We start from the raw sequence: 13,113 nt of genomic DNA, 5'->3' as shown, positions 1-13,113 counted from the left end.
CAATCACATGATTGAACTTAATCAATTATGTAGTGTTTTCCTTTTTCTTTTTAAATTAACCAATTTCCTTAAGGTAATCTTAGTACATTAAAAAGGCAAATAAAATGCCTATCCATTTTATCACATGGCTAGGCTTAAGAAGAACCATTTTGTTATGTGACCAGTCATTAAACAAAATTTAGATACAGGTAAAATTTACCCAACTGATGTGTTGAGTCTTACTGGATGAGGTCAAGGGCAAACATTTAATAGATACAAGGCATGCCTCAGCCCCTTCCCTTGACATTCTATTCCCCCACCCACCTCCCGATTGCCCTGACACTGTCTGGCTGATATTGATTAATTAAATACATATTTATCAGGCACTTACTATATTTTAGGTTCCTTTGTAGGATCTTGGGATACATATGATCCAGACAAAGCTCTCGGCATTCATGCAAGTTACATTCTAGCGTCCTGGGAAAACACTTTGACTGGTATTCATCTTCCTCTTAATACAACTAGTTATGGATCACAAAAGGGGGATTAAAGCTCAGGAAAATCACTTTTAAGATGATTAAAATGTTAAATAAGAAAATGCTTGGTTGCATTTTTCTAATAGACCTGCAATAGTTGTTTCCAAGATATTAAATAAGAAGCAAGTTGCAGAAAAATTGGTAGACATTATTAAAAATATGTTTATATGAGTATAGAAAAACTCCATCAAGAAGTACATACAAAGTTAACAGAGGGTTGGAGGGAATACATAGAGTTGATTAGTTCTTCCTTTGCACAGATATCCATTGTTTAAAGTTGCTGAGTGGAGATATTTTTGTAAATTAAAAAAATCCAGCATGGATGGACCTGGAGATCGTCATTCTAAGTGAAGTAAGCCAGAAAGAGAAAGAAAAAAACCATATGATATCACTTATATGTTGAATCTAAAAACTAAAATCCAATACAGATTTATTTGGGGTTTAATGTGACCTGGTTTTCTAATCAACAATCGAGAGATTAAACTAGATGAGCAACGCTCAATCTTGTCTCCGCTCATGGCAGATGACAGTCACATGTACAACAACAGTCCCGAAGGCGTAACCAGAACTATGTGTAATTCCCTGGCAAGAATCTACCTTTTTCTCTTCCACTAAGGATAGCATGTCAGAAGCTAGATGTCAAGGAGACGAACATTATTATGGAGATAACCTTAAATTACTTTCATTTAGAGATACAGATAGACATAGAGACAGGGATAGAAATCTGCTATAGATAGTTTCAGCGTGACAAAAAACCTTGGTGATTTAACTAGTGTTGGTGACAAATTACCTGTGACAGAATTGCAAAACGCTAAAATGTCTGAGACGCGGAAGTAAAACAAACAAACAAAAATGATCTTAGACCTTTCTGCTCAATATGTGCTCCATAGACCAGCAGTTTTGGCCTTAACCTAGGAGCCTGTGAGCCTTACAGAATCTCAGATCCTTCCACCATGCTTGCTGAATCAAAATCTGCATTTTAACAAGATCTCCAGATGATTCATAAACACATTAAAGTTTGAGAAGGACTGGCCCAGATAAACGTTGAGTTCCTTCCAACTCAGAAATCTGGGGAATCTAGGTAAAAATGATAGGACCAAATATAACCTCAGCGCCTGTAATACAATCTAACCCTATATATCATATCCCTGCTTCCATGCCTCCAAAATTTCAGACAACCTTTCATCCTTCAAGCATAACCACGATACCAAAGGAGACAAACTGTTTTCTTCAGAACAGTTGCTATTCAGCATTAAGTTGCTGACAGATTGTTTCCACACAAAACTGCAATTCATAACTCAGGCATCTGCTCTCACTTTCAAGATTCCAAGCGTTAGGTGCAACAGTTTTTTGAGTTTCTGATTTCATCTTCATCCCCATCCTCATCCCCATGCCTGTTGGCACATATCTAAAGCTCTATCGGAAAATAAAACCATAAAACAAAACGGTACTATCATTTGAAAGACAAGAACGCTCTGAAAGTTTTCATTATGCTGTCAAAAAAGAAAAACGGTGTTTGTAAGTATCCAATGCTTTCTGGTGGTTTTCTAATACATGACTTCATGTCTGTCTGCAGTGAAATACCCAGTATCAATTGCGCAGCAATGCATTACGAATATATGCATGTCATACTGATGATTTTTATCTTGTAGTTCAGAACCAATCTGGAAATGACTTTCTCTAGGTTCCTTGATGAACAGACAATGGGAGGGATTTTTTTTGTGAGCAGATTGGGTCACTAATGCAGGAAGCTGACGGAAACGTGATAAAGCTCATGATGTACTGAATCTCACTTTCCTCATGTCTCTCTGTCTTTTCTCTGTTTTTTCTCCAAAGGACATTTTTCAAAATGCCTTTGAAAATTTTACCAGACCAAGCCTAAATTCGTAAACCCAATTCATCTATTTTTCTTTGGCTCTTGTCTTCTCTTTGGTCCTTCATTGCTTTGTTTCAGAGCCCACGCAACTCAGTTTCTTGTTGAGACTCGGAGGGGAAAATGTCATCTTAATAATAGTTCTAAGCTGCCAAGAGCCATTTCTCATTAGGAGATGACAGGCCTTGTCATATTCAATACTCCCTTATGAAAAAGTAAAATGAAAAAGAAAAGGGACTTTATTTCTGAACTATTTGGAAATCTAATGATACAGAGAAATAGGAAATGTAGTAATTCAGGGCACAACTGACCCTAATAAGACTTAAGCAAACAATAGAGACAGAGATATATTGCCTGAGCCATGAGGCAATATTCCGTTTTGTCTTTTTTGAAGTCCAGATTTCTCAAAAAGCTTAATAAGAAAATATGTCATTTTGAGCACAATTATCTAAAGAGACCGTTCTACATTGGGATAGGGGCTACTCTCTTTGACGAGTTGAGTCCAACCACTGCAAGAGGATTTTCTATTAGGGTTAAGGCAGTCCTCCGCTGGAACAACCCCAAACAACGGCGGTCTGATGGACCACCTGCACTGATTCCCGCTATCGATTAATGAGAGCATTTCTCAAGACCCTACTGTGTGCATTAGCAGCTACAGGGGACACAGAGGACATCAGAAACATGATGCCTCCACGTGAGGTGCCTTCCATCTAGTGCCAATTGGAGTCCTTCTGAAAACTGAGCCATGAACGCCACCCAATTTTTTGCATAAAGCGTGCTTGGCCAAATATGGCCAGCTTGACCTTCAGAGGACCAGCTGTGAGATAAGATTTCAGGGATGTCAAAAAAGTTGCACAGTTCAAAAGAATGTATCTTGCAACCACTATCCGATGCTACCAACCCACCATCCTCTTAAGTGTGTATAGGTCTACACGAGCTGTTATAATGACAATTCCCTGGAGGACAGCTATCAGCTAAGAGAAATTTACTCTGCCTTTGAGCACTAAGTATTCATGTGATTCTGGTTTGTATCGAGGAAGTGCAGACAACAGTGGAGAATCAGTTGGAGGGAATGCCAGGGAAGTCACCCTGCCAATTCCTTCTTTTACTTTTCTTTCTACATGTGCAATCACCTCAAGTAGTTGATGTGAATGTTTGGTTAAACAAGAATAATGGGATTTGCAGATACACACTACTGTATATAAGATAGATAAACAACAAGGTCCTACTGTAGAGCACAGGGAACTATATTTAATGTCTTGTAATAACCTATAATGAAAAAGAATGTGAAAAAGAATATATATATATATATAACCTAATCACCATACTGTACACCAGAAACTAACACAACATTGTAAATCAACTATATTTCAACTTGAAAAATTTAAAACAGATAAAAAACAAAAAAGAGTAATGGCCCTGTCTCATATACAGTTATAAAGGGAGTAGCCAGCCTACCGCTGTAGCATATTAACAGCTCAATCCCAAAGACCATTTGTCCTCATTTGCAGTGAGCCACTTTTGCCAACCTCTGCCTAATGTCACCTTCCCTTCTTCACCTCGATGCCTAGTTCAAAACATACCTACTATACAAAGCCTTCTTGGTCTCTCTTAGGCTGAACGCATTTGTCTCCCTTGGTACCCCCTTTTGTGCTTGCTTGGCTTTCCAGAGAGTACAGAGTATTGTCTCCACTCGTGGACTTGGGCTTGTCCGAGTCACTGGCCAGATAGGGCAGGTGATGTTCTTACTCCAGCGGCTCTCATTGTGGCTCCTGGACCAACACCATCAGCATGACCTGGGAACTTGCTATAAATATAAATTCTACTGACTCAGAAGCTCTGGGGGTGGGGACCTATACTGTGTTTTAACCAGCAACCCCCAGGGGCTCATGATGTGCATTAAAGTTTGACAACCACTGTTCTACTCTCTTTGACTCCCTCCTTTGTCACAGCGTCAGGGTGGCTGCCGTGAACTCTTTTGCTGGCTCTGTTGAAACATGACCAACACATAGGGACGACTAAGAACGAAACTCCGCTGCTAGGTTTACTTCCGTTTATTAGAGCTGAAATGTGTTAACTTTAGTTACTGGACCAGTTGTCAGAAAGGAAGAAGACACTGTCGGGTTACATCAGCCAGAATAAACTGCCAGCTGACACTCTTTGCATGTGGTAGTCACAAATACTATAAATCATTGACTGGAATTTGGTGACAGCTTTCCTGCCCCACCTCCCTGCAGACAACATCTTGTTAGTGAGTCATGGGGACGCTAACAATATATTTACTGCATCTTCTAAGAAATCTGACAATTCTGGGAGTTATTTTTCTTTGTGTGTGTGAAACATCATAAAAAAGACTTGCAGTGTTTCATTTCTTTTTCTATTACACTCTCTTGCTGTTTTTATAATACTCTTCCTAAAAAAGAAAAATATAGATATAGAATAACAAGAAAATTTGTTTCCCGAATCTAATGGATCACGCATCGGGTTATCTGTGTGTGTGGGTTTTCCTCCCCAGCCATATTTGTACACATGGGAAATAATCCTGCTATAATGTCATCTTTAAAGGGCCGCCTCAAGGAATCCCAGTGTTGTTGGCAAAATTGAATTTTGCTGCCCTAGATCACATTATTGCTTTTCTAATTTGACTATGGCTCATCCGGAGCTGGAAAACTTGGTCAGCTGGCCTATTGATTCCTTGCCCAACAAACTTTCTCACTATACCCCATATTTTAACTTGCTATTCAGGGGACATAAGTTTCAGGCTTTTCATCGTTCTGAAAAGGGCAGTTTAGTTCTTACTTCTCTTTTTGTAAAGTGCGGGTGCTACTGGAGATGGCACTGGCCAAGGAGGCAGGGATGAGGAGGGAAACTCTGGTAGGTATCTCCTTGGGTGAGGAGGCGCACGCTGGGACCCCTGACTCCCACCTTCTGGAGGCGGCATGTAGCAAATGAGAAAGTTGAACTGCTACAGAAGTCCCAGAGGACCTGGGTTTTTAGCGACAGCTGTGCCACTAACCACCTGTGTGACTCCAGGCAAGTCACCATACCTCTCTGGTCCTCAGTCTTCTCAGCCAAGCAGTGGGAACTTGGATGATCTGACTTTCAGGGTTTCCATCTAAGCCTTATTAATACTTTCTGAACTATAACTTTATAATGTTTCTACATGAAAAGCAGTTGATCAGCACAAGTTATATTTTATCAATAGCTCTTCCCTGGAGCAAGCAGGGTCAAGAGCAAGAAGTTGAACACCCTTCCGTTTCCCTAACTATGAAACATCTCAGAATCCTTTAGGCAGCAGGAAGAACACTCTGCTACAGACTCTTCGGCCCCTTCCTGCAAGGCTTGCCGTCTGGTATCTTCGACATTATTTTCTATCTAACTCCTGGCAGACATTCCCATGGATGACATTTTTCTTCATTGAACATTCCCAAACTAGGTTATCCCCTCGAAGGAGGGCAAAGTTAATGTTTACTGTGTAGCACCAAAAATTCTCGCTGATGTCCTATCTCCTTTGTGACCGGCTCTATGAATGTGCTTATCTGATTCACTACAGTAGAAAATCTCCTCACTCCTGTGCGTCCTCCAAACAAGTGACCACTCAGAAAATCAGCACTTGGGGTGGGGGGAGGGCACAGCTCAGTGGGAGAGCGCATGCCTGGTTCAATCCCCAGCACCTCCATTAAAAATAAACAAATCAATCTAATTACTAACCACTACCCCCTACCCCCGCTGGGAAAAAAAAAGCAAGGAGAAGAGAAAAATAAAAATATAAAAAAAGAAAAAGAAATTCAGCACTTGGGATAACACTGCTTTGGGCAATGACTCCCTTTGGTGATAGTGGGTTTTCCAATTGCTCCCTTCCCCCCCACCCTGGGTCCCTGTGATGCTGCAGGAGCCACCTCTGAGATGGCACGCAAGCAGTGAGAATTCTGGTGTCCCCATCTCCCCTCAGACAGACCAGCTCCAGTGTTTCCTAGCTCCAATTTTACTGATTTTTATTCTGGAGTTCTATCTATTCTTTAATTTTGGGGGGAAAAAAGATTTACTGCTTTAAAACTTATCCTGAAAAAGATAGAAAACCATTGCCTCATGGAACCTCTCTAGATCTGCCAAGAATTTCAGGCTCCTCCTTTCCAAAGATTTTTGCTCATTTCCCTCAGTTCACTCACCCACTTTACAGAAATATGAACAGCTGCCACAGAATGTGCCAATTACTGTGTTAGGTGTCTGGGGATTAAAGATAAAATACACAATCCTGGTCCTAGTCTGGGTTCCTCCTGCAAAAGCAGAGCTGGAGAAAACACTGCTGGCCTGAGTGGGGTAGTGGGATCCCAGGGAGCAGGCTAGCAGGAGAGGGCTTGTGAAACCCCAAGGGAAAAAGGCCAATAAGGGGATGCATCAGCAAGGTGGCCATCCAGTCTCCATGCTCCCGGCAGGAGTCCGGAGTGCGAGGAATTCCTGCCCCTCCCCGCTCCCAGCAGGCCTGAAGCAAAGATGGAGGCAATTGATGTGCAAATATACTCTAGATCCCTCACCTGTTGGGTGGAGGTGAGCCATGGGGTAACTTGTCTACATTGCCTTCCAGAGTTTCTCAGGAGGATTAAGCTCTAGTTGCCCATAGTAGGAATTACTTTTGTTTTTGTTTTTCCTTTTTTTCTTTTTATTAAATTTTTAATAGGAACTACTTTTTTAATGCACCCTTTTTCTCCTGCCCTTCCCCGTCTCACTTCCCCTCGCCCCCCACCAGTGTTTTCGGCAAATCTCCTCCCGAGTAAACTACTTGCACTTGAATCTTTGTTTCAAGGTCACCTTCTAAGGGAATCCAATCTAAGACAGGGATATTTAATAGAGTATCAGAAATCTGGGTTTGATACAACATCGTAACATACAACATACAACAACTATACTTCAATAAAAAAATTAAAAACAATTTTTAAATCACCTTGAACCATTATTAATCAAGCAGTGACATAATACATTAAAATTACATTTATCATAAAAATGAAATTTGGGTTTGGAATATAAGAGAGAGAGACTGGGTAAGAAACATAGATTCAAAACCAAATACCACTTTTATGTTTATACCACACAGTGTCTAACATAATTCTCCAAGTACCGTGGACAATTCTTGGATGGCTTGATGCAGGACCTTAGATGCTACATAGCTGAACTAGTTAGTATTAATCTCCACTCTGGGTAGCATGATTGGTCCCAAAACAGCCCACTGGCTTCTCAGTGTTTTGTACTAATTTGTCACCAATGGCGCCCAATGGGCCATCTGGGATACCTTCCTTGTTTGTGGTAACTCCTTTTTTCTTAGGTGTACCCACCTTTAGTTGAGAATTTCTTTGTTCATGGCTTAGTTCTCCTTTGACCCGATTCCTGTACTTACCACATTTGGAGAATGTCTCCGTGGAGGGGAGGTGATTCTCAGTGGAAGAAATGAAGCTGTGGCATGATCTTCTGCCATGCTTAACAAGCAGTGCTCTGCAGAATATTCTGATCCTGTGCAAACAGCAGAGGTTTTAAATAACATTTTAAATATCAGTGATATTTTAAATGTATTTTAAAACTGTGATGATAGAACAATATCCAAATTTAGATGTATTTATTAAATACTAACCCATTGAAGATGACTGAGGAACAATCTCACTTTTAGTGTATTGAGAATGAAGGTTCTACTGGAACTACAGTTGATGGTCACTAAATATTTGTTGAAAGAAAGGCTTTTTAGGCCTATATCTAAATTTCATATAATGTACCATTGACTGGGAAAGTTTTAGTCAACCCTGGGTGTGTGAGTGTGTGTGTGTGTGTGTGTGTGTGTGTGTGTGAGTGAGATGGAAACTTAAGGCATCTGCTCAGCCCTTGCCATAGGGCAATAACAAGAGAATCATGTAAGGAAGAATGTTGGAAAGCTTGCCGATCGTTTCTAACTTTTAGGTTTGTGGTAGTGTCAACTAGGTTGGGAATTTTTAGATTGATGGCAAAAATTCAAAATTTGGATTTTTCTTAAGGCAATTTTCATTAAGCAGATAATTAGCGAATGGTGGGGGAAAGGGATTACCTTTAACTGGTATGCAACTGAAGTCTGTAATGCCTCATAATTTCTTTAAAGAATTTTGTTTGTGACCCATGTAATAAGGTCACAATTACAGTATTCTTGCTCTAGTGTGAACTGCCTTTGTGTTACCAAATGATGAGTTTCAGAAAACTCAAGAACTTTGGGATCACTGACTCATTATAAATATATTTTTTAATGTTTTTACATTTTTTTAATTTTATTTTTTATTGAAGTATAGTTGATTCACAATGTTAGTTTCAGTAGTACAGCAAAGCAATTCAGTTATATTTTTTTCAGATTCTTTTCCATTATATGCTATTACAAATAATTGAATATAGTTCCCTGTGCTGTATAGTAGGTCCTTGTTGTTTATCTATTTTATATACAGTAATGTGTATCTGTTAATCCCAAACTCCTAATTTATCCCTCCCCAAACCTTTCCCCTTTGGTAACCATGGTTTGTTTTCTATGCCTAAGACTGACTCTATATATTGAACAGCTTGTATATTCAGATCACAGTATGTGGAGGTGGGTATTGTGTACACACAAAAGCAAAATCGCAACACACTGGGATCAGCATCTCCCTCAACATCCTGTTTACAGCTAAACGTGCCCAGACCTACTGTGCCTACCAGTCAGGACAAGTTGCTTTTGCGCAGGTCTGTGCTGCCTTTCAGTTAGGTTTCTGAAAAGGGTAGCCTGGAGTATTTCTGAATCATGAAAGTTTTTTTTGTTTGTTTTTGTTTTTGTTTTCCCCTTCACATAACGGAGGGTTTTCCTATAGCCTTGAATATCAGCTTCTGAATCCCTGAAAGCCCTTACCACACAATACAGGTTTTTTTTTTTTCAAAGAATACGATATCAGGAAATTCTTTTTCTGAGATGAATAACACAGTTTTAAAGTGATTGCAGAGTTCCTGAAGTTAGTAGGACTTCGGAGAATACAGGACAACTTGAACTTAAGGTGCTTAAGACATCTGTAAAAGTTTTATGGTTCTTTCATGCTTTTGCTTTTGTGTTCTAAAATGCAGAAAGACCTTGGTGGGGAGAAGAGGAAGCAAAACGGTATCAGAAGGAAAAAAAAAATCTTGCGAATGCTACCTGGAGGGGAAAATGTGAAACTGGATCTTAATTTTTTTGTTGTTGTTTTTTAGAAGAATATCGCTGCCTATGAAATATAAGGCCAGTGAAGGACAAAATGTTCCAAAATCACTTTTTGTAACAGCTCCTAAATTCTACATACAGGGTGTTTTTCTCATGTGACTCATGGGACAAATTGTAACTGATAGTGAAAGCTCTGGGGCCTCCCTTTTCTCTCTCCTAAATCGCATCCTTCCAATTCTTATCACCTGTCATTTATTACTCATTCCATAAATACTTGTTTAATACCTACTATGTGCCAGGTGCAGCATCATGTTGTGAAGCTGATGATAATGAGAAAAACAGACTCCTTCCTTTCTGTCTCGGAGTTGAGCATCAAGTGTATACAGATAATATAATTGCCACAACTCCACCTGCCGTCTAAGACAGTAAGAGAGGCCATGAAAGCCCAGGGAGGCCTATCTGCTTTGGAGGTCAGGAAACAGGCTCCTATAAGGCAGTAATAACTCAGTTGAAATCTGGAGGGGCATTCCAGGCTAGGGGAAGAACCTAGGAAAAAACTCTGGGACAGGAAGGAAGGTGATCTGAAAGATAGGAACAGAAAGGTGGAGGCTGAGTGAGAAGAATCTGGGGGGAGAAGGCTCCAGATGTGCACGGGAACCCATCATAGAGGAGCTTCTTAGCCTCTTCTGGATTTTGGTCTTTATGTTCAAGAAAATGGGCAGCTGTTAAAGGGTTTGAAAGAGAGATGTGAACAGATTTGACAGGGTATGTTTAAAAGACCACTCTGACTAGAGGGTAGATAAGAGGTTGGAGGGCCACAGGAGGGGTTATGGGAGGGTGGGAGGTCTAGTGCAAAGGCTGTGGCTGTAGTCCCGACAAGAGATGGTGGTGACTGGAAAGACGGTGGTGGTAGAAGAGAGAGAATTGGAGTTTCTTGAAATATTTAGGTCAGCATCTAAGGGCTGGATTGGAGAGTAAGCAATCTGTAATCAGGGGGGCTGCTGTCCGGGTTCCCAGCTGATGTAAGGGGCTGGACCTTGGGACCACCCGTTGAGAGGCGGAGCAGGAAGGGAGGACCAGGGTGTGTGTGTGTGTGTGTGTGTGTGTGTGTGTGTGTGTGTGTGTGTGTGTGTGTGTGTGTGTGTGTGTGTGTGTCTGTGTGTGTGTGTGTGTGTCTGTGTGTGTGTGTGTGTGTCTGTGTGTGTGTAGGTGGGGGGAGAGGAAGGTGTGGACAGCAACGGGAGGGAGGAGAAGTGAACGGCCTCCTAGCGCCTAGGCATCCAATCTTTCCAACCCAAGGAGTGGCTTTGAAACTTTTAACCTTGACCCCCAGTTAGAAATGTATTTCCCACAGTCTCCTGGCAACAGACAGGGTATAGAGAAATTCACAAGATAGCGCTTCCTTGTTTCCTGTGCAGTGAAAGGAGATTTCCTATCTTCCATCATTATTTAAAAAAAAAAAAAAAAAAAAAGAGACGTCAGAAGGGGTCCCCGCCCCCACCCTGATGCTGACGGCAGCGGGGACCGCTGTGGCGTCTTCCGCAGCGCACTTTATTACGTGGCACGGGGCGGGACCTTTAGGACTTGGGCACAGCACGTGGAGCGAGGCAGGTGCTGGCTGCGGCGTCCCAACCCTCGTGCGGCGACCCTTCCCTCCCCAAGAATGGCGACCTCTACGACCTCGCACCGGCCCATCAAGGGGATCCTGAAGAACAAGGGGTCCACGGCCTCGTCGGGAGCGGCCATGGCCCAGCAGTCCGGAGGGGCTCTCCCGGAGGTACAAAGAAAGAAGTCCCAGAAGTGGGACGAGTCCAGCATCATGGCGACGTACCACTCACCGTACGCAGACTACGATTTCATGAAGACGAACGAGCCCAGCACTGCGCAGCTCGGTCTGCAGGAGGACAGGGAAGGTGCAGCTAGTGACTTCGAAACTGAGGAAGCCATGATCCTTGACAGCTTAGCTAAGAAGTTAGCCGCCACCAGTACCTCGGAGCTCAGCTATCAAGTCGGGGAGCCGGAGAGGGATAGGGCGCATGCCAGCAAAATCTTCTTGGACAAACAAGAGAAACAGCGGCAGTTCGAAATGAAAAGGAAACTTCACTACAGCGAAGGCCTGAACATCAAATTGGCCAGACAGTTGATTTCCAAAGATCTACAATGTGAAGATGAGGAGGGCGAACACGAAGAGAGTCGCCATGCCACCAGCGACAAGACTACCCCGAAAGACGCCGATGGAGGCCTCACCGCTGATGAACTTGAGACCCAGTCACGCTACGTGTAGGAAACGTTTGATCGACGCCGCAGCTGTTCGTCAGATACCAAATCCTGTCACTAATTCGCTGCTGCTGTTCTGTAGTGCTCGTGCTTCAAGTACGGAAGTACTTACCAGTTTAATTGTACTGTAATAATTCAATGGTAAACTTAGAAAATAATAGATTAACTGGAAAATCCCCTCTGGGTGTTCTGTGTCTGGTTCTTCGCCACAAATACTGACCCTGAGATCTAAGATCCCATTCCTTTTTATAAAACTGTTGGTTAATGTACATACAGCTTTTGATGTGGGAAACGTTTAAAGGGGGACTAATTTATATTTGCTTCTAGAAGTACTAGCTTTTATAGAAAAAGTTTTGTAACAAAATCAAAATGCAGTCAGTACAGGTTATACAGTCTGGTAAGTATTCAGGCTGAGAAACTCTTGTCTTTAGGGGGATTTGCCTGTTTCATTGAGAGGAGATGGATTGTAAGAGCTACTTTTGCATTCATTTCTTTAGCATTTTCTCCTAAGTTTCTTTCAGTGTTTACAAGGAAAGGACTAAATGTTTTCTCATGAAAAATAATCCGTTTTTCATGAATTATCAGGTTAAAATTGTGCCAATGTCTGTTCTGCTTTTTGTGCACTAGGTGAGCAGATTTGATATTATGCGTAAAAGGCTGTTGTTACCTCAGTAGCTCCTTTTCAGGCCTGTCTTAAACCTTTACCCTTTGTTTCCTTGGTCCTCTCAGGGCATACACAACACAAGCCTTTATGGAGTATCACAGATTGTCAAAAATTAGAACCCCTCCCCCCCCAATAGTCTTTTATTTGTTGCAACAATGTCATTTCTATTTCAACCATCCTGGCCCCTTCAGTCTTCTAATATGTGGAGAAAATAGATTGACCAGCAGAAGTGCTGTAGTCAGGAAATAGAATTCAACTGCTTAATGTCCACCCCTTTTTGGGTTACAGCTTGCTGAATAATATGCTATTATTTATCAATTGTCCTAATTAGCTTTCAAAAAACAACTGAGGTTTTTTATGATGACAGAATCTTGTGCAACCAGTGACATGATTATAGGTCCTGAATATACATGGACAAAAGTAAGCCCAAAGGTTTTTTTAAATGTGTGTTTCCTTTTTTTTTAGTGGAGGCACTGGGGATTGAACCCAGGACCTTGTGCATGCTAAGCATGTACTCTACCACTGAGCTATTACCTTTTCCTCTCTGTTTCCATTTTTTAATTGAAATTTTATTGAGAGGATTATAGGTTCACATGCAGTTGTGAGAGGTAAGACA

The 13,113-nt window shown here is 41.5% G+C and overlaps 1 protein-coding gene across 1 annotated transcript; it reads left to right on the top strand.

The window, feature by feature from the left end:
• Window positions 1–11,219: 11,219 nt before the first annotated feature.
• On the top strand, window positions 11,220–11,840 carry PPP1R2C (PPP1R2 family member C). Its single transcript, XM_010964007.3, has one exon. The coding sequence runs from the start codon at window positions 11,220–11,222 to the stop codon at window positions 11,838–11,840; it is 621 nt and encodes a 206-aa protein (XP_010962309.1).
• The last annotated feature ends 1,273 nt before the right edge of the window (window positions 11,841–13,113 follow it).

This window comes from Camelus bactrianus, chromosome X (genome assembly GCF_048773025.1).
Source record: "Camelus bactrianus isolate YW-2024 breed Bactrian camel chromosome X, ASM4877302v1, whole genome shotgun sequence".
Classification (NCBI taxonomy): Eukaryota; Metazoa; Chordata; class Mammalia; order Artiodactyla; family Camelidae; genus Camelus; species Camelus bactrianus.
This window is presented reverse-complemented; position numbering and strand designations above follow the sequence as displayed.